The 20,153-nt window shown below is 66.5% G+C and overlaps 2 protein-coding genes across 4 annotated transcripts; both read left to right on the top strand.

Moving 5' to 3' along the window:
- The first annotated feature begins 1 nt into the window (after window position 1).
- On the top strand, window positions 2–9,058 carry TBC1D10C (TBC1 domain family member 10C). Of its 2 annotated transcripts, XM_058305106.2 has the most exons (10): window positions 2–661; window positions 918–1,095; window positions 1,767–1,866; window positions 2,059–2,166; window positions 2,259–2,365; window positions 2,543–2,657; window positions 3,222–3,287; window positions 3,420–3,609; window positions 5,422–5,576; window positions 5,845–9,058. In XM_058305106.2, exons 2-10 carry the CDS (start codon window positions 950–952, stop codon window positions 6,193–6,195), a joined length of 1,338 nt encoding a protein of 445 aa, XP_058161089.1. In that variant the 5' UTR covers window positions 2–661; window positions 918–949; the 3' UTR covers window positions 6,196–9,058. The 2 variants fall into 2 exon arrangements, with proteins under 2 accessions (XP_058161089.1, XP_023441277.2); XM_023585509.3 differs by having other exon boundaries at window positions 2–1,095.
- Window positions 9,059–11,224: 2,166 nt separating this feature from the next.
- CARNS1 (carnosine synthase 1) lies at window positions 11,225–19,008 on the top strand. 2 transcript variants are annotated; one of them, XM_058305105.2, is made up of 10 exons: window positions 11,225–11,295; window positions 11,705–11,731; window positions 12,947–13,220; window positions 13,876–13,965; window positions 14,218–14,705; window positions 14,950–15,124; window positions 15,212–15,297; window positions 16,013–16,244; window positions 16,316–16,599; window positions 17,651–19,008. In XM_058305105.2, exons 2-10 carry the CDS (start codon window positions 11,729–11,731, stop codon window positions 18,875–18,877), a joined length of 2,859 nt encoding a protein of 952 aa, XP_058161088.1. In that variant the 5' UTR covers window positions 11,225–11,295; window positions 11,705–11,728; the 3' UTR covers window positions 18,878–19,008. The 2 variants fall into 2 exon arrangements, with proteins under 2 accessions (XP_058161088.1, XP_058161087.1); XM_058305104.2 differs by having other exon boundaries at window positions 11,241–11,295; window positions 14,950–15,297.
- The last annotated feature ends 1,145 nt before the right edge of the window (window positions 19,009–20,153 follow it).

Here is a 20,153-nt window from a genome sequence, read left to right as displayed (position 1 = left end):
CGGGGCTTGATCTGGTCCCGCCCCCTAAGGGCTAGCCCAGCCCCGTCCTGAGGCTAAAGGACCGGAAGCGCTGTGGCAGTTGTTTTTCTCTTTGAAAGACTGATGGGCTTGTCCCATCGCTGCCCTGGGTGGAGCGTGGTGCCAGAGCTTGAATAACGCGGGGAACCGCAGCCCCGTCCGCCCCCTGAAACCCTGCAGATTAAACCCTCCAAGTGCAGAAATGGAAACTGAGGCTCAGCGACAAGGGACAGGGGACTCAGAGTCACCGAGGCCCCCGAACTCTGAGCCCATTCTGGTGCTCCGGGCCTGCGGTGGTCGCGAGATGACTATTCATCAGTGACCTCGGGGGGTAGCACAATCGAGCGGCCCGCGGGCCTGTTAAAGGGGATTCCTCCAAAAAGAGCGCACCTCAAGTCGGGGTGGCTCACGTGCCAGTAACCTCAACCCTGGAGGCAGCCTGGCCCCTGCCCATCCCAGCCCCAGAGCCCCAGCCTGCCCGCGGGGAGGGTGGGAGGAGCGCGGGGCTCAGGGGCACTGGGGCTGGCAGGAAGCGCCTCAGAGAGGAAGGGGTGACCCCCCCCACCTTGGGAGGGGCCCGAGTGGGTGGCTGTGGCTGTGGCTGAGGAGGAAGTGAGAGGAGGAGGTCAGGTGCAGCTGGGAGGTGAGCTGGGCTGCCCGCGGACGGGGCTGGGCCTGGGGCTGGGGCTCCGGCTCCAAACAGGGGCCTGGTCTTTTGCCACCTCAGGGCCTTCCCCCCTCAACAAGAGAGGGCCTGTCAGGGACTCGGTGAGGTACCCCGAAACCTTCCCGCTACATCCCCACATCCTGGCTGGGGCTGGGAACTGACTGGACGGGAGCCCAGGGCCCCAGGCTGACCAGGAGCCGCCTCTCAGGCCGGCTCTGCCCACGTCTCACAGCCTAAACCTGTCGCACCTGGGGTCCCGGCGCCATGGCCCTGGGGCAGGACCTGGCACAGCCCTCCGAGCTGCAGGATGACTCCAGCTCTTTGGGGTCCGACTCGGAGCTGAGCGGGCCCGGCCCGTACCGCCAGGCTGACCGCTATGGCTTCATTGGGGGCAGCTCGGCGGAGCCAGGGTAAGTGGGGTGGGGTGGGGGGGCCGGATCTTGGCGCAAGGCCTTCGCGGGTCCTGGGGGGGCCTGGCCGTAGGCACTGAGCCGGCCTCGGAGCCCATCACCTCTCTTCACTCCTCCAGGTGGGGAGGGCTGGTGTGTGCGCCTAGGGTGGGGGTACTCCTGTACATCTCTTATACTCGCAAACCTCCGAAGGTTTGCACCCACCCTTGGGGCAAATATCCTTCCCCTTTTAAGTCTCTGGCCCAGGAATCTTCCATCCAAACCATAGAACCCACAATACCTCCCCGCCTCCCCAAATATGCCAACAGGAAAACAGAGACAGTAGGAACTTGCCCAAAGTCACACAGCAGGTCAGAGACAGAACCAGATTCAAACTCAAGACCCCTGGCTGCCAGCCCAGGGTGCTGACCAACCAGCTTCCCCTCTGAGTTGTCTGTGTCCCTGCCCTGGGGGACAGGGGGATAGCCAGCCAGCCCATCCCCCAACGCACACCCACACACGCCTCAGTCTCTCCTGCTTCCGCCCACATCAGAGCCACATCCTTTCCCGTCCCCATGACAACCATTGCCAATTCCTGGTCACAGGTCATCAGCAGGAGCAGGAGCTGGGCTCGTGGGGAGCATGGAGGGCGGCAGGGGTGGGCTCTAGGTGACCTGTGCGTGTGTCCCCAGTACGGGTCAGCCGCCTGCCGACCTCATCCGCCAGCGGGAGATGAAGTGGGTGGAGATGACCTCACACTGGGAGAAAACGATGTCGCGGCGGTACAAGAAGGTGAGGGGGAAGCTGGTCCGTTCCCTTGCGCCGGCCGCCTGGCCGAAGCTGCCCATCCTGAGTCCCACAGGGGCTGCCTCTGCTCCCTGCCCCCTCAAAGTGACCCCCGGCCCCAGGATGCACTGCGCTCGGGCTGACGGGAGTGGGTGGCCTGTGGGGCTGGCCTGATGAGCCCTTGGCCTCCCCCCACAGGTAAAGGTGCAGTGTCGGAAAGGTATCCCCTCGGCCCTGCGGGCCCGGTGCTGGCCCCTGCTGTGCGGGGCCCACGTGTGTCAGGAGAACAGCCCTGGCACCTATCAGGTGAGGGAGCGGGCAGGGGTCCTGCCTCGCTTTCCCAGAGCCCCTCGCCCCTCCGAGCCCTCACGTCTGCCCTCCTGCCACCCACCGGACAGGAGCTGGCCTCGGCCCCCGGAGATCCACAGTGGATGGAGACCATTGGCAGGGACTTGCACCGCCAGTTCCCCCTGCACGAGATGTTTGTGTCACCCCAAGGTCACGGGTACGAGGCCGACCATGCCCAGGGACCCCACCTCCTTAGCCCCTCAGCCTAGCTGTACACCTTGTGTATCAGGGGAGCGGGGAAGGCTCAGGGAGGCTGAGGCCTGGGCGGGGGTCCCCGGAGGGTGGGCCAGGGGCACCCTGGGGGACTGCTCCCTAACGGGGTCTCCTGGCACAGGCAGCAGGGGCTCCAGCAGGTTCTTAAGGCCTACACCCTGTATCGGCCAGAACAGGGGTACTGCCAGGCCCAGGGCCCCGTGGCCGCCGTGCTGCTCATGCACCTGCCCCCGGAGGTGAGTGACCCTTGACCCTGTTCCAGGGACCTAAGACTCTGACGCCCCAACCACCCCCATGCCCCCAGGCCCCCATGATCCTGAGCTCTGGGCCCATGACCCCCCGTCCCAGGGACTCTGACCTCAGGGACAGATGATCCTTGACTCCCAGACCCTGTCTCAGAGACCCAGGGTCCCAGGACTGCCATCTTCGGTGACATTCAACCCTGATGACCTTGCCTAAAGTCAGAACCCTTAACTTTTTCACCTTGACCTCATGACTCCTGATTTTGAATCCTGGGACCTGACCCTGACCCTAATGACCCCAGAATTGAACTTGGGTCCCTCCCAACCGTCGACCTTTGACCCTAGACTTCACCACCCTGAGCCACATACCCCAGCCCCCGAAACCCGTCACCAGGCCCTGAGTGGAGCCCAGGGGAGAGGCTTTTGGGAAGAGCCTCCCAGGTACTGCCAGGGTAGGAACGGCACCTGCCCCCCGAGTCACCCCAGCTGGTGCCTGTGCCCCTCAGCCCTGTGAGGGGCACTCTGTGAGGGGCACTCATGGACCTGTGCCCCCCCCAGGAGGCCTTTTGGTGCCTGGTGCAGATCTGCGAGGTCTACCTCCCCGGCTACTATGGGCCCCACATGGTAAGAGGCTGGGTTGGGGGCCCCGTGGGCGGGGACGGGGGCTGGGAGGCTGGCATGGAGGGGAGGCGGGTTGGGGCCTGGGGTGTGGGAGTGGGGGTGCCCGGCGGCCCGAGCTGATGGACGTGGCCACAGGAGGCTGTGCGGCTGGACGCCGAGGTGTTCGCGGCGCTGCTGCGGCGCCTCCTCCCGCGTGTGCACAAGCACCTGCAGCAGGTGGGCGTCGGGCCCCTGCTCTACCTGCCTGAGTGGTTCCTGTGCCTCTTCGCCCGCTCCCTGCCCTTCCCCACGGTGCTGCGTGTCTGGGACGCCTTCCTCAGCGAGGGTGAGTGGGGTGCCCGGGGTGCATGGGGCCGGAGCCTTGAGGAGCACCAGGCCCGGGGAGTACATGTCCCAGGGAGCATCAGGCCCGGGGAGCACATGGTCTGGGGAGCACATGCCCCGGGGAGCACATGGCCTGGGGAGCATATGTCCTGAGGAGCAGCAGGCCTGGGGAGCACCAGGCCTGGGGAGCACATGCCCCGGGGAGCATCAGGCCCAGGGAGCATCAGGCCCAGGGAGCACCAGGCCTGGGGAGCACATGCCCCGGGGAGCATCAGGCCCGGGGAGCATCAAGCCTGGGGAGCACACGGCCCGGGGAGCATCCGGCCTGGGGAGCATCAGGCCTGGGGAGCACCAGGCCTGGGGAGCACACGGCCCGGGGAGCACCAGGCCTGGGGAGCACACGGCCCGGGGAGCACCAGGCCTGGGGAGCCTAGCTGGCCCGCTGAGGGGCCCAGCTGGGGTGGGGGATGGTGGTGGCTGCAGCCACAGCCCATCGGTTCGGTGCACTTGTTCGCTGGCCGCCCTCTGTGCAGGAGGGCCAGGCCCTGCCCTGAAGGAGCACCCAGCAGGGGCCGGGAGGGCCCAGGGGCACTGAACTGAATCGCGTGAGGACGGAGCTGGCCCCAGGGGAGGTTTCCAGGGAGGCAGATGGGCAGGAGCTGGGAAAGAGGCGACCCGAGCTGAGAGCACGTGCAAAGGCCCGAGACGCTGGCAGCTCAGTGCCCAGGACGAGGTGGGGGGCACGCAGGCATTTTCCCACAGTCGTCTGCTGAGTGCTCTCGGGCGCCAGGCGCCGCCCTGGAGCCTGGGGCTGCCTGAGTGAGACCCACATTCTGTGGGGTTGGGGACGGGTGGTGACAAAACCACATTAACAAGCTAGTCATAGATTGCTGTAAGTGCCATGAAGATGAAACGAGGGGGCAGGCCAGGCGGTGCTGGGGGAGCAGATTGCAGGGTCCAGGCGACAGGTGATGGAGGAAGGGACGTGTTGAGAGGTGGGTGCTGGGGCCAGGCCAGCAAGGGCGGGGCCGAGCTGGGCTGGCTCTCGGGGTCTTTGGGGCTCTGCCCCACACCTCCCGCAGTAACCTACCCGCGGAAGCCTGTTCTTCACAGCACGTGAGGCGGTGCACCTCAAAAATGGTAGAAACCCATATATGCATTTATTGAGCTCCTGCTGTGTGCCTGCTGGTCAGGGCTTCCCCACTGGGAGAGGATGGCTGGCTGCCTGGCTCTGGCTCGGTCGCTATCTACAGGTCACATCCTGGCCGGCCTCAGACCTCAGGGTGGGGCTGAGCTGGTCCCGCCCCCTCCCGGGTGGGAGGAGTAAGGAGGGGTGGGGCCAAGCAGGGCCGCGGCGCCCTTCAACAACGACGGTCGTGACTGCCCCCCTTCGCTAGGTCGCGGGTCACAGTTGTGTTTAGGCCTTGCTGACCCCCGGTGGCTCTTCCCAGCAGATCCGAGGCTGCCAGGAAGGAATTCTGAGTCTCTGGGGTAGGGGGGAGGGGGCTGTTCCACGGTCCCACGACCCCTTGGCCCAGAGGGAAGGAGCTCTTTCTAGAATCTGCCTGGAGTCAAAGGGCCACAGATCCGAGCTGGCAAGGCCTTAAAGGGCACTCACCCCAGGCTTTGCTTGTAGAAGCAGGGAAACTGAGGCCCAAAGAGGGAAGACTGGGAGCCCTTAGCCAGCACAGGGGCCTGTGCTCCCCAAAAAGCAATCCCGGCCCGAGTTGAGGGGTGCAGAGCTGGAGGCAGTGGGGAGCGGGCTGGCTGAGGAGGGGAGGGCCGGGCGCCGCTGAGTGACCCCTCCCCACAGGCGCGAAGGTGCTCTTCCGGGCGGGGCTGACGCTGGTGCGCCTGGCCCTGGGCACTGCGGAACAGCGCCTGGCCTGCCCCGGGCTCCTGGAGACGCTCGGCGCCCTTCGGGCCATCCCCCCCACCCAGCTGCAGGAGGAGGTCTTCATGTCCCAGGTGGGTGTCCCCAGGCCCTGCCGCGCAGCGGGGCACCTGAGTCCCAGAGCCGGCGCCCAGTTCCTGTCCCCCGAGCTGCAGAGCACGTGCAAACCCCAGGCCTCGAGTGGCTTTCCGTGGCTCCCCCGCGGGGAGGCTGTCAGCCCCCCAGCCCTCCGCCACTTCCTGGGGCTGCGGACTGCACGCTCCGAGGGGGCCCGGCGGTTTCCTGCCCCGCCCCTTCAGCTGCCGCACCCTCCTGCCAACCAGCAGCCCCCGCGCCCCGCAGGTGCACAGCGTGGCCCTGTCCGAGCGGGACCTGCAGCGCGAGATCAGGACCCAGCTGGGGCAGCTGCCCGAGTCCGCGTCCGGGCCAGCCCCTCGCCCGCAGGCCCGCCTTCCTGGGGCCCAAGCCATCTTCGAGGCCCAGCAGCTGGCAGGGGCGCGGGGAGGCGCCAGGCCCGGCCCCGAAGTGCCCCGCATCGTGGTGCAGCCCCCGGAGGAGCCCAGGCCGCCCCGGCGCAAGCCCCAGACCCGAGGCAAGACTTTCCACGGGCTCCTGACGCGGGCCCGGGGCCCGCCTATCGAGGGCCCCCCCAGGCCCCATCGAGGCTCCTCCTTCCTGGACACCCGCTTCTGAAGGCCCCGTGGGTCAGTGCCCCCCGCGGCTGAGCGGCTGAGGTCCGTGCCACCTGCACTTTATCGCTGGGATCTGGCTTCAGCTCGGCTCCCTTCCCATGGGGGGGCGACGCCCCACTCGTTGGACTGATTCACTCCTTTGACCGTGTGTCAGTCACAAGGACAAAGGAAGGTCATGGGCGGGGGCGCCACGGAGCTGTCCTGGTACCCAGGCCCTGGCCAGCACGGACGTCAGGGGAGGGAGGCCGGCTGGGCTGGGTGGCCCCAGAGGCCCCCTGGGGAGGGCTGCAATAAAGTCTGAGTGAGCAGACGCTGGCAGAGGCCGTGGCTGCCCCTTCCCCTCCTCCCATCCCCCCATCCACGCAGCCCCCCTTCTGTTTCTGCCCTGGCTCCCTCCCCAGGGACAGCCGTGGCCGCCCCGCTGGCTGCTGGGGACGGTGTTTACCAGCCAGGGGAGCCCACTGTGAGCCGCCATGCCCAGGCTCCCGGGGACAGGTACGAGGCAGGCTCCCCAAGCGGGTGCCAGGCCCAGGATGGGGCCCCATTCCTCTATGCTGCCCCTCGTCTCCCCTGCCCGGGCTGGGGAGGCTCCAACCCAAGTCCACCCCCTCCCCACCCAGGGTCCTCGTCCCGCCGGGTGGGAACAAAGGCCCAGTGTGCCCAGGACAAAGGAGAAAGGCCCCGCCGGCCCGGCCGCCCGCCCTGAGCCCTGGCTGCACCCCCTCGGGACAGCCACCATGGAAACCCCCTCCCACACTCACTAATTGCCCCTGAGGGGGCCTGGGGTGCCTGGGACGCGAGCTGTCACCAGGACGACAGGGCTGGTTCCACAGCAGGCCGGGTCCCTGCAGTGCCCGTTCCCGGGTGCCCTGAGCCCCGCCCTCACCAGCAGATGGGGGTGGGGGCGGCGCACAGCGTTCAGGAATACCAGGAGGAAGCGTCTGGAACCCCACATGTAAATGGCTGTGTTGGAACACTGGCATGGCCACCTGCCAGACCCCAGAAGGTAGAGTGCGGGATCCGGAATGTTCTAGTGACAGGGCCACAGGCTGTGGGAGTGCACATGTGCCTCTGAATGCCAGGCCAGGCTCTGGGCCTGGAACTGAGCCATCCCACTCTCGACCACTCAGCGGCCAGGAGGAGGGGATCACAGAGGGTTCAGACCTGAGTCTGCTGAGATCTGGCCCTCGGGGAAACTGAGGCCCAGGAGGGGAGGGCACTTGGCCAAGGCTGCAGACCCTCATTGCTGGCAGCCACGAACAGCCTCCCCTCTTGCGCACTTGGGCACCTGCCTGGGCCCTCCGGCCTGGGGCTTTCTCCCTTTCCCAGCCCTGTCCCTGGGCCCCTCTGAGTGTTGGGGCAGCTGCTGGGGCTTCTGGGAGCTGCAGGGAGCTCTGGAAACGCCCTTCTCCCCTTCCGCTGGGATACCTACAGCTTAAAAAGGCCCTTACCTGCAGTTCTCAAAACCCTTTCTTGGACAGCCCCACCTCTGCCCCCTCTCTCTGCAAGGGGCACTCAGAGCCTCGTTAGACAGGGGGGAGTGGGGCTCAGGGAGGTTGAGCGCCAGCCCAAGATGGCAGCTGGCTCGTCCATGCCTTCTGGAGGTGAGGCCCTGACCTCAGAGACGGAAGTCTAGAGCTGGAGTCACAGGCGCTGGAGCAGGTGAGGGGGCTGGGAGGCGCCCCCAGAGCCTGCCCCCAAGTGCCCTGTCTCCTCTCCTACACAGTAGGGCAGCAGGAATGTGCAGCCTCAGCCCTGGGCACAGGCTTCTGCCTTGCGGCTGGGAGGGCCCTGGGTGCAGCAGGTCACAGGTGGTCTCTGGCAGAGCCCCTCTGCCGGGGCCTGAAGAGGAGCATTTTGTGGGCTGCGCTTCTGCAGGTCCCATTGTGAACCACCTCCAGAAGGACCCTGCGCTGAAGGGGCGGGGGGGAGCAAGTTGAAACACACCATTCATGGGCCTCCCACGGGGCTGCGCCAGCCCCCATAGTGCTTCTGTGCCAGTGGGAAGGTGCCCCCTACTCCAGCACAGGCAGCTCCACCAGGACGCACGGTTGGCAGAGTGGCGCTTGACCCACCAGCCAGTGACTTTGTTCAGTGAGCAACCTGCACAACCGTACTCAGTGACCCCTGGCAGTCCTGGCTCCCTGCACACCTGCCTGGAAACGGGCTCAGAGAAGGGAAGCCACATGCCCAAAAGCACTCAGCCTGCGGAGACCAAAGCTAGGATGGTGGCCAGGGATTTGTGTCCTAGGGGTCTGGGTGGGGGGCAGGCACAGAACGGAAGGACAAATGAACTCCTGCCTTGATCTGGGGGGGAGCCCACGGTCTCCATCCTGCACTACCACCCACCCCAGAGGATTGACCCCAAACCCAAATGCTCAGAGGCCAGGCTTGAGGCCTTGCAAAGTTACCAGGTGTAACAGTTTGATATTATTGATGAATTCCGAAAAGAAATATGGGGTTATGTCTGTAAACTTTTCCTCTGGGCATATTAGATTATATTGTGCCAGTAGGGTTTTTAGTCCCCGCCCCTTGGTGGGTGGGGACTCGCAGATAAAAGTCAAGGCAAAAGACAGAGTTGAGGGTTCTTAATGTTGGAGTTTTGACGCTGGAGTTTGATGCTGAAGCCTTAGGCTGGAGCCCTGGGAAGTAAGCACCCAGAGGAGAGAGAAGCCAGCCCCGGGAGGAGAGGAACCCTGAGCCCAGAGAGAAGCAAGACCCCAGAAGGGAGGAACCCAGGAAACCTTAACCCTCGCAGCCGTTGGCAGCCATCTTGCTCCAAATAGACTTTGGTGAGGGAAGTAACTTATGCGTTATGGGCTGGTATCTGTAAGCTCCTACCCCAAATAAATACTCTTCATATAAACCAACCAGTGTCTGGTATTCTGCATCTGAACCCCTTTGGCTGACTAATATACCAGGAAAGGGCCCCTCCATGCTGTGAGCCTGATTCTCCTTTGGACAGTGGGAGCCTGAGACTCCCCTCCCCTCCCCAGAGCGCCCACGGGTCTCCGTGCGAGGGCGCTGACTGCTGGCTCCAGCCGGGCTGCTCCTCGCCCGGACAGACCTGGATCAGCCCAGCCCCAGGTGACGGGGGGCTGTCCTGGCAGGGATGACGGACATGCCCTGAACTTCACCTGCAGCTGGCCCACCCTGATTAGCCTCCCTGCGCCCACCTCCTGGCGGCCCCCTGCCAGGTGCCAGGCTGGGCTGGGGCCTGGAGGTGAAGAGGTTGCCAGTGCTCTGCCTCTCACCTGCTGGGTGACAAGCAGGTGAGAGGCAAGGGACACCACCTCTCTGAGCCTCGCTCGCCTCACCAGTGAAAGGCAGAGAACAGTAAGCGCTACCTCACGGGGTTTGATGAAATATGTCATGGAACGCCCTTCACCCAGGACCTGCTACAAGGTCAAGAAACACGGGAGTGGTTGGGGCTCAAGCGGTTGAGCTCCCACTTTTCACATGGGAGGTCCTGGGTTCGGTTCCCAGTGCCTCGTGACAAAAAAAAAGCAGTTGTTGGTGCTACCCCTGTACCCCCGTGTGTTTCTGCCAGGCGCCCCTGCCTGCCCAAGCCTGAGCTATGTGTCCATGGTAACTGCCATCTGAGGAGAAGACAGAGGTCCCAGGGGCTGCCCTAGCTGTTTGGGCTCTAAGTTCATGCTCTCTAGATGACATCTGAGCCCCAGCCCTGTCACCTGCCACCCCACCTGCTCTGGCACTCAGGCCACCCATGCAGCAAGGCAACATAGCTTCCCGGGGTGTCCACAACCCATTTCAGAGTTGGGAGGGCCCTGAGCAGCTCTAGAAAGCTGTGTGGGAAACGTGGGCACGGCTGGTGACCCTGGGTAAGTCACTTCCCCATCCAAGCCCCTCCAGGGGTGGACAGAGCAGGTGCTCAAAGGCTGCTCTGTGTACAGTTGCAGAAGGGCCCCAAGCTGGCCCCCTCCCCCTGTGATCCCACCCCTCAGTACTCTCCCCGGCCCCCGGAGGCTCAGGGGGACAGCCAGGGCGCCTCCCCCGCCCTGAGACAGCCAGGGAGAGCGTGAGTCCGGGCTGTGGGGGGAGCAGCCACCCCCCAGGGCTGATCCGCACCACAGCCCTCTTTCAGGCATGCGCAAAACGAGACTCGGAGCTGGCAAGGGAGGTGGCCTCGTCCCACAGCCAAAGACTGGAAGCCGGCCTGGGGGACACACTCCAGGAGAGTGAGGGCTCTGGGTGTGTTTGGGAGTCTGTGGCTGGCGGCCAGAGCTCTCGGGGTGTGCTTTCGGCGGTTTGCAATGAGGCATGATCGCGTGTCTGGGAGGCGACCGGGTGTAGCTGCAGGTGTGCCTCGGGCCTGCATGCTGATCCTGCAGGCACCCCTTTCCTGGGCTCAGACCCACTGGGACCCCCGTGGACATGGCCACGTCCTCCTCTTATTCCCCCTGCAGGGAGCTGGGACTGCCCTCCCGTAGGCCCTTGCCTGAGGAGCCCCCACTTCGGCAGTGATGGGGGGAAAGTGTGCAGAGGACCCCACAGACGTAAGGGACGCTGGCCCAGGAGGACAGCCAGCTGTGGGGCAGGGGATGCTGGGGGGCCAGGACTCCATCCCAGGGCAGGGCTCGGGACCCACGGTGTGCCCCGATCCCTTTCCAGGCCACCCCACCCCAAGGGGGCCCCAGTACCAGCCGCCGCCCCTTGCACCATCTCTCCCATCTCCTTCCTCCAACACGGGACTATCCGTGTGTCCCTGTCTTGACCTCTCCATTTGCACCTGTCCCTCCGTCTCACGCTGTGGGTGTGCCCGCAGATGCCGCGTCCCGCCCTCCTGCGGGCCCCCCTCCCCTCCCCCGCGCCCCCTCCCAGCCCCAGGGCCCCAGGCCCGGGGATTGCGGGGCGGGGAAGGGTTTGGAGGAAGGGGGCGGGCCCGGGCCTGGCGGGCGCCGCGGTCCGTCCGTCTGTCCGCGCAGCCCTCCGCCCGCGGCCCCGCCCGGCGCTGGGCTTGCCCGGGTCGCTTCTATATAAGGCGGCGCCGCCCGGGTCCCGCTGGGTGCCGCCGCTGCCGCCCGCCCTGCCCGCGCCGCCTGCCCGCGCCGAGCCCCGCCGAGCCGCCGCCGCCCGCCAGGTACCCCGGCTCCTGCGCACGCCGGCGAGCCAGGGAGGGGGGCTGCCGGGCAGGGGCCGCGGGGACGGGGACACTGCGCGCCCACTCCCCCGCCCAGGGGTGCCCGGGCGCCCCTCGCTGGAGGGGCTGAGCCCGAGCAGGAGCCGGGACCCCCAGCGCTGCCCCAGCGGCCCCCAGATCGTGGGGGTGGGGGTGCTGGAAGCAGAAAGGCTCTGCCTCCTTGGGGTAGGGGTGCGGGTGGGGGTGGGGCAGCCTCGGAAACCTGGCAGGAGCCTGGCAGGGCCAGGGCAGAGGCACGGTGGCAGCCACCTCTTCTCTGCCAAAGTCTTAGGGGCTGGGTGTGGGGAGGGAGTAGGGACCCAGCTGCCCTGACTTCCTCTCCTCTCTGTCCCTCTGTCTCTGCCATCAGTCTCTCAGCCTCTCCACCTGCAAGATGGTGAGTCCCCTCCCCCAAAAGACCAAGTCCCTGGACAGAGGGAGGGTCCCCAGGGTCTAATCCTGGGGGCTGCCGTGTGCAGACCGCTCCCACCCACAACCAGCTCCCCGTGTCCCCTGGACTCTCCACCCCGTGGGAGAAGCACCTCCCTCCTCAACCCGTGGCATTCATTCATTCAGCCAACATTCATTGAGCCCCTGCTGTGTGCAGAGACCCCCAAGCCCAAGCCCTCGGGGAGCCCACCTGCTAGGTGAGGGCTCAGCAGGTCCATGTTGGACCCTGGAAAGCTGGGATTCGAGCCCAGATGGGAGGCTCAACCTCTGCTGTCCTGGCCACGGCCACGGCACCCTGTCTCCCAGTGACCAGGAGGCTCTCTACAGCCCACGCCTCATCAGCACCCCTGGGCTGGAGCAGAGCAGGCTCCAGCCACCCGCAAGGCCTAGAGAGAGAGCTTGCAGCGTGCCCAAGGTGGCCCAGCCTGTCCTTGGGAGCCAGGCTTAGCTGCCAGGCCCAGGGACTGCAGGTCCAGGGACAGCAAGGCATAAGTGTCACCACCCATGTTCCCACTGAGCCTCCCAAGGGGCCCTGTGGGCATCAGCCAGGGCATGGCTGGCCCAGGTCTCCAAGAGGGGCAGGGGTGTAAGATTTCATGCCAGGAGAGTATATCCCTCACTCAAACCATCTGGGGAAAAGGGCACCAGTCTGTCTTCCCAACGCCTGGCACAGGGCTGGGTGCACAGTAGGTCCTCAAGGTCTACTGAGGGGTGACAATGATACAGATTCATCTACTTATTAGGTCTCAGAACTCTCATGCTAGTAGAGGGGCCACGGAGGCCTAGAAATGAGTGAGTTAGTGGTCCATACATCATTGCGTCTTCATGCAACAGACATTTATTGAGCAGCTACTGTATTCCAAGTTCTGTTTGAGGTGCTGGGGCTACCTCGATAAACAAAACAGACCAAAAGCTCTGCCCCTATGGACAAAGTCAGGGCAGAGCAGACACGGCTCCCCACCCCACCCCTTAACAGTTTACAAAGCACTCCCATACACATGATGCCTGCGACAAGTCTGGGGCCCTCAGCCCAGCTCCATCCTCTCTCGGTCCCATAGAGAGTCTGCCCCAAACATGACCCAGGGCTGGCAGGGGAGGCGCTGGCTTGAGGTGCTCCCTTGCCCACCCCACCCGAGACCCACCACTTCTACCCTCTTCCCAGCTCTCCCTGGATCTGCAGGGTCCCGAGTGGGACTGCCCCCTGGGCTCCAAGGACCTGGAGGAAGAGCAGGGCCCGTGGGGAGGGGGCTCCGGCCTGCCGCCTGCGGGCTGCTTTCCTGGCTCCTGGCGCCAGGACGTGGGCCTCGACTGCAAGGGTTCGCCCGAGGGCGCCGCGGCCCGGGCCTGGACTGCCTACTACTACAGCCTCCTGCAGAGCTGTCTGCAGCATGCCGGCCTCCCTGAGACCCAGGACCGCAGCCAGGCGCCCCGCACAGGTGCTCCGCGCGGGGCGCCGCCCGCGGGGGTGGGGGGAAGAGCTGTCCTCCGCCCAGCCTGCGTCCCACCCCTGGAGGGGAGAGGGGGACCTGCCCACCTGCCCAGGGTGGCCCCTTCCCCCGGGCTCTGGCTCCCTCGGCACCAGCAGAGAAGGTGCGAGCTCGAGTCCCCCACGCCTCCCCACAGGGAGCTCCAGCCCCGGGCTCTGCCCACCCTCACCTGGGAAGCGAGGCTTTTTTAGAAGTCTGCCACCCCTATACCCCCGCTTTATCTGCCTGATGTATCAGGTGGCCACAAATGGTTTTGTTTGGACAGAGGTTTCACAGCTAGAATACACGAGCCTCCTTCCTGGTGCCACTGTACAGCCTGGGAGCAGCTGTGACACCTCCCAGGTCGCACAGAAAGTGGCAGAGCTGAGGCTAGGACTCTGGTCTCCTGCCACCCAGCCTACAGCGCTGTTCAGGGCAGCTGCAGGGAGAGGGGCCTCATGGGTGGGGAGGGGCAAGTGGCTCCCCTCCCCTCTCCAGCTTCCTCGCTGCACCCCGGGATCTGGGGGCCCCAGGGCGAGGGCAGGGGCATGGAGGTGGGGGAAGCCGGGCAGACAGGCGGCCAGGGGAGCCCCTGGTGAGCTGGGCCCTGCCCTCTTCCCCCGAGGCTGCCCTGGGGCCGAGGTGACCCTGTGCGTCCTGGGATCCCCCAGCACCTTCCTGCCCGTGCTGCTCGAGGGTGGGATCCAGAGCCCTGGTGAGTGTGTGCCCAAGTCCTCCACCCCCTGTCCCACAGAAAGGGCAGCCCTGCCCCGGCCCGGCCGCGTCCCAAAATACCCGCCGACCCTGGCAACCGCCTGCATTCCCCTGGAACAACTGCCGAGCTCCGAGTGGGGGTGGGTGGGTTCTGAGAGCAGCTGCCCCACAGCCCAGGGGCCCGGGCTGGAGGTGGCAGGCATGGGGGTGCTCGGCCTTCCCTGGCCAGCCACCTGCCTCCCTCTGCCCACAGGAAACATGCTCCTGTGCCTGTCTCCTGCTTGGCTGACGAAGGTGCCAGCCCCTGGGCATCCGGGCGAGGCCGCCCTCCTGGTCTCCAAGGCCGTGAGCTTCCACCCCGGAGGACTGACCTTCCTGGATGACTTTGCCCCCCCTCGCCGTGCCACCTACTTCCTGGCAGGCCTGGGGCCGGGGCCCGGCAGGGGTCGGGAGGCAGCCGAGCTGGCCCGCGACCTGGCCTGCCCCACGGGAGCCTCGGCCGAGCTGGCCCGGCTGCTGGAGGACCGGCTGCTGACCAGGCGGTTGCTGGCCCAGCAGGGTGGCGTGGCCGTGCCAGCTACCCTGGCTTTTACCTACAAGCCGCCGGCGCTGCTGCGGGGCGAGGAGGTCAGCCCGGGACTGCGGCTGGTGGAGCTGAGTGGCAAAGAGGGCCAGGAGGCACTGGTGACGGAGGAAGTAGGGGCCTTTCTGCACTCCGAGGGCCTAGGGGACACCCTGCAGGTAACAGGACCCTGCCCCCCCCCTGAGGCGTGAGCAGATGAAGGAGGATGGCCCTGGCAGCTGGGTACCAAGTCCTGCTGGGAAGGTGCCCCGACTTTCAGCCCTGCCACTGCCCTGTCGCACTGTGACAACCCCCTGCCCTCCTACCTCAGTTAACCCCTCGGCTCCTGTGGTCTGAGCACCCTACCCTGCAAGTACACGCGGTGGTAGTGAGGTGGCTCCTTTCCCCTTCCCTGCTGCCCAGGTGGCCGTGAAGCTCAGCGGGTGGCGCTGGCGGGGGCGGCAGGCCTGGCGTCTGCACCCCCGGGCAGAGCTGGGCACAGTGGTGGACACCGTGCTGGCACTGCTGGAGAAGCTGGAGGAGGAGGAGAGCGTCCTGGTGGAGGCCGTGTGCCCGCCCGCCCGGCCGCCCTTCCCAGGTGAGAGCCCCCCGGGCCACCCAGGGCTGGGAACCCGGCTCTGCCGCCAGGCTGCAGCGCTGGGCTCGGCCTCACCGTCTTCCCCAGGTAGTCCCCCACCCGGCCCCGAGCTGGCTGTGCGGATCTGTGCCTTGGTGTGTCGCACACAGGGCGACCGGCCTCTGCTGAGCAAGGTGAGCGAGTCCTGGTCAGTCCGGGTCCTGCCCACCGCACCCCAGCCCAGCCCCACTCACATGACAGGGACCACCGGACCGGGGCGGGGGGGGGGGGGGGGGGTTGCAAATCTCTGGGCAGAGAAAGGAGACAAAACTTCAGAGGGCCCTGGTTGCCTCTGGGGGTGGGGGTGGGGCTCCTGGACCCTCCCGCCAGCCCTGTCTGCACCCCTTCCCCACCAGGAGAAACACCCCCCCACCCACCCACCCCCGCCATGCTCAGGCTCACGCTGGGAGCCGGGCCCAGGCGGAACCCTCTTCCCAGGAAGCTCTTGATAAACCTCCAGTGCCTTTTAGGGGGGTCCTCCAAGCAAGGGACCCCAGGAAGGTTTGGGGACCATCCCAGGGACTCTGCACCCCAGGAGCTCCCCTGGAGTCTGACGAAGGCTTCAAGCAGAGATCCTAGGGCTTGGGCATCCCGAGGAGGCACAGACCCCCAGGGTGGCAGCAGCTGGGAGCCCTCAAGCCGCAGGAGCCCCAGCTGGGCCTGGAAGTCTGGGTGTATCCCCAGCGGGGTCAGGGAACCAGATAGCGAGGGTGGTTTGCTGAGCCGAGGTCACACTGGAGAACGGGCTCGGTCACCCCGGATGAGGGGTCTGGGCGCGAGGGGAGCGGGAGCTTGCGGACCCCGGGAGGGCTCCCCCAGGCCGGCGCCCCTGAGCCGCCGCCTGCCCAGGTGGTGTGCGCCGTGGGCCGCGGGGACCGGCCGCTGCGGCACCAGAGCTGCCTGCCGCGGACGCTGGAGGTGGCGCTGGCGCAGTGCGGCCTGGGCGAGGCGGCGCAGGCGGCGGACGTGCGGCGGCGCGTCAAGGCGGCGGCCGAGGCCGCGCTGGCCGCCGTGCTGGCCCTGGAGGCCGGCCTGAGCGCCGAGCAGCGCGGCGGGCGCCGGGCCCGCACCGACTTCCTCGGTGAGTGCGGGCCGGCGGGGCGGGGGCCCCCCGCGGCGGCCCGCGCTGAGCCCGCTCCCCGGCCCGGCCAGGCGTGGACTTCGCGCTGACGGTGGCGGGCCGCGCGCTGACGCCCGTGGCCCTGGAGCTGAACGGCGGCCTGTGCCTGGAGGCGTGCGGCGCGCTCGAGGGGCTGTGGGCCGCGCCGCGCCCGGGGCCGGCGGCCGACGAGGAGGCGGCGGCCGCGCCGCTGGTGGAGACGATGCTGCGGCGCTCGGCGCGCGGCCTCATGGAGGGCAAGCAGCTGCTGCTGGTGGGCGCCGGCGGCGTCAGCAAGAAGTTCGTGTGGGCGGCGGCGCGCGACTACGGCCTCAAGGTGGGGCGGGGCCCAGCGCCGGGGCGGGGCCGGGCCTGAGCGGGGCGGGGCCTGAGCGCTGGGGGCGGGCCACCGCCGGGGAGGGGCCCGAGCTCCGAGGGCGGGGCCTTAGTGCGGGGGGGGGGGGGGGGGACGGGGGACGGGGCCAGGGCGGGGCGGGGCCTTAGCGCCGGGGGCGGAGCCCGAGTCCCAGAGGCGGGGCCCTAGCTCTGGGGGCGGAGCCCACCGCCAGAGGGGACCTATGAGGTAGGATTCCTGAGGTTGGGTCCCAGGGTCTGAGGAGGGTGCCCGGGGGGCACATTCTAGATCCTGAGGAGATGGGAGCAGGTGCCCCACATCTTAGGGGTGGGGGCAGACCTTCTTAGCGCCACTGAACAGATGAGTTTGAGAGGACACGTGTCTCAGCCCTTCGGGGGCTGGCCCTAATCCACCACAGTGGCCCCCGCGCCCTTCCAGCCATTCCTATGCCTCTTGGCTCCCTGGCGCGTTTTCTCCACCTGGAATGTCATGCCTCTTGCTGCCAGGCCCTGGGCAGGTGCCACCTGCTCTCCCTCCTTAGCTGCCTTGGATAGCAACTGCCTTGTGTTGGTGTTCCCCTGGCGGGCAGGGATCTGCGGGGCCCCATGGGATTTCCCAGTAGGTACTTGTGGGTGGATGCCCCTCCCCTTGGCACCCCAGCCCCTCCCACCCAGCTCTTGCCCTCTCCCTCCAGCACCCACCTCTCCTGGTCCCCTCTGCCTGACTCATTCTTTGGCTTCCAGCATTGCCTCCTCCAGGTTTCCCTCTAGGCTGGGTTAGGGGTCGCCTTGTCCCGGCGGCACCTTCTCTTTATTCATTCACGAGCAAATATTTATTGAACACGTACTATGTACTTGGTAGCGGGCTGAGCACCAGGGATACAGCAGGGAACATGGCAGGGAAGGCTCAGCCCTGGCCTTGCGCTGCTCTTGGCTGTGTGTGCCCGCCCAGGCCCCATCCCCTCTCCCCACTCTCCCAACCCCCAGAAGGGTTGACCGGGACATGCCCCTGACCCCCGCCCCGCTCTCTGCAGCTGCATCTGGTGGAGTCGGACCCCAACCACTTTGCGTCCCAGCTGGTGCAGACCTTCATCCACTTTGACGTGACAGAGCACCGGCGAGATGAGGAGAATGCACGGCTGCTGGCGGAGCTGGTGCGGGCACGCGGCCTGCAGCTGGATGGCTGCTTCTCCTACTGGGACGACTGCCTGGTGCTCACGGCCCTGCTCTGCCAGGAACTGGGTCTGCCCTGCAGCCCCCCGGCTGCCATGAGCCTGGCCAAGCAGAAGAGCCGCACCCAACTGCACCTGTTGCGCCGCCACGGCCCCCCCTGGCCGGCGCCCTCCCTCCATGCCGTGCCCTGCTGCCCGCTGAAGAGCGAGGCTGACGTGGAGCAGGCCGCCCGCCAGGTGCCCCTGCCGGGTGTCATGAAGCTGGAGTTCGGGGCAGGTGCTGTGGGCGTGCGCCTGGTGGAGGACATGTCCCAGTGCCAGGAGCACTTTTCTCGGATCGCCCGCGACCTGCAGGGCGAGGCCGACCACCCGGGCATCGGGCTGGGCTGGGGCAATGCCATGCTGCTGATGGAGTTCGTGGAGGGCACCGAGCATGACGTGGACCTGGTGGTGTTTGGCGGGCGGCTGCTGGCCGCCTTTGTCTCCGACAACGGCCCCACACGGCTGCCTGGCTTCACCGAGACGGCGGCCTGCATGCCCACCGGGCTGGCGCCCGAGCAGGAGGCGCAGCTGGTGCAGGCGGCCTTCCGCTGCTGCCTGGGCTGCGGCCTGCTGGACGGCGTCTTCAACGTGGAGCTCAAGCTGACCGGCGTGGGGCCGCGGCTCATCGAGATCAACCCCCGCATGGGCGGCTTCTACCTGCGCGACTGGATCCTGGAGCTCTATGGCGTGGACCTGCTGCTAGCTGCCGCCATGGTGGCCTGCGGCCTGCGGCCTGCCCTGCCCGCCCGCCCGCGTGCCCGCGGCCACCTGGTGGGTGTCATGTGCCTGGTGTCCCAGCACCTGCGCGCGCTGAGTTCCACCGCCAGCCGCGAGGTCCTGCAGGCCCTGCACGACCAGGGCGTGCTGCGCCTCAATCTGTTGGAGGAGGCCCTGGTGCCCGGCGAGTACGAGGAGCCCTACTGCAGCGTGGCCTGTGCCGGGCCCACCCCCGCCGAGGCCCGCCTGCGCCTGCTGGGCCTCTGCCAGGGCCTGGGCATCGACGGGCCCCACTACCCCGTAGCCCATTTCCTGTCCCACTTCAAATAGCGCTGGGGCCAGGGGGCAGGGGACGGGGCGCCAGGGGAGGAGGGCTACGTTGCCCTCTGCTCCCCAGTGCTCTCTGCCTCTCTCCCCGTTACCCTGTCCCACTCCGCTTGGCCCACTCCAAGGCCTCAGGTCTGTTCCAGAGCTGCAGGGCTTTCCGGTGGCCAAAGCCTCCCGGGCCTGAGGGCCACAGATGAAAGGATCTGGGGTCTGCTGCGTCCTGCCGCCCTCCCAAAGGCCCCAGTCCAGCCCACAGCTGCCCCAGGACTCTGGCCTTGCGGAAACAACAACAGCTGCCAGTCCTGGTCCCCCCCTGGGTAGGAGGGAGTGGTTCCAAACCCCGGCCCCTCCTCCCCACACCCCTCCAGGTCTGTCTCCCTTTCTGCCACCTACAGGAGGACAGAACCTGGCTGTGCCCTTGGTCTTGGACAAATCCCAAGAAAACCTGAGACTAAACTTCCCTGTCCCTTATTTAACAAATTCCACCTGCCTCATTTGGCCTGAGCAGTAGATGCAGGTGACCTGGGGGCGGGAATAACCTCCCCTCACACCTCCAGGCAGACACTTCTGCCCTCCGCTTGACAGATGAGGAAAAATGAGCCACATGCACGCTCCCCTGCCATACTCCTTCCCGGCTGAGCTTCCAAGCTTTCGCCTCTGGCACACCTAACTAGCACTGGAGAAGCACGGCTGCAGAGGAGAGTCTACACTCTCTTCCGAAGCTAGGGGAGGCTGCTTTAAAAACTCCTGCCTCTGCGCAGCATGGAGCTGTGGACAGCTCCACAAGCACCCCTCCCCAAATAAAGGCTATGGACTAGTGAAGTGTCTGGAGTCTGGGGCAGATTTTCTCCACCGGGACAACGCCTGCCAGGCTCAGCTGGGGGTGGGGCCGAGATGGGCAGGGGGCCTGTAACATCTGGAGCCAAGGGCAAACTGCCCCACCCACCCAGCCTCTGGGTCGATCTTCTGCCTGGGCCTTGCCCTACATCTGCACCATGACCTAACCCGGAGGCTCTTCTTCTGTGCAATTACACTCCAAGGGCCACAGCCAACCGATAACCCTCCAACGGCCTAGAGACCCCAGAATTCTGTCCATCCGAGTTCACTCCCAGCCTCCCGCATCCAACCAGAATGCACACCCAGCCAGTCTTGGACAATCAGAAGGCACACCCAAGGCCAGGTCTGGCCTCTGTTCACCCCCAGAGAGCCACATCCAACAGGAATCCAGGCCAAATCTCACACCAGTCTTGGTGTGAGATTCATACTTTCAGCAAAGTTG

Source organism: Dasypus novemcinctus, chromosome 10 (assembly GCF_030445035.2).
Source record: "Dasypus novemcinctus isolate mDasNov1 chromosome 10, mDasNov1.1.hap2, whole genome shotgun sequence".
Lineage (NCBI taxonomy): Eukaryota > Metazoa > Chordata > Mammalia > Cingulata > Dasypodidae > Dasypus > Dasypus novemcinctus.
Note: the sequence above shows the minus strand (reverse complement) of the source record. Positions and strands in the feature narration are given on the sequence as shown.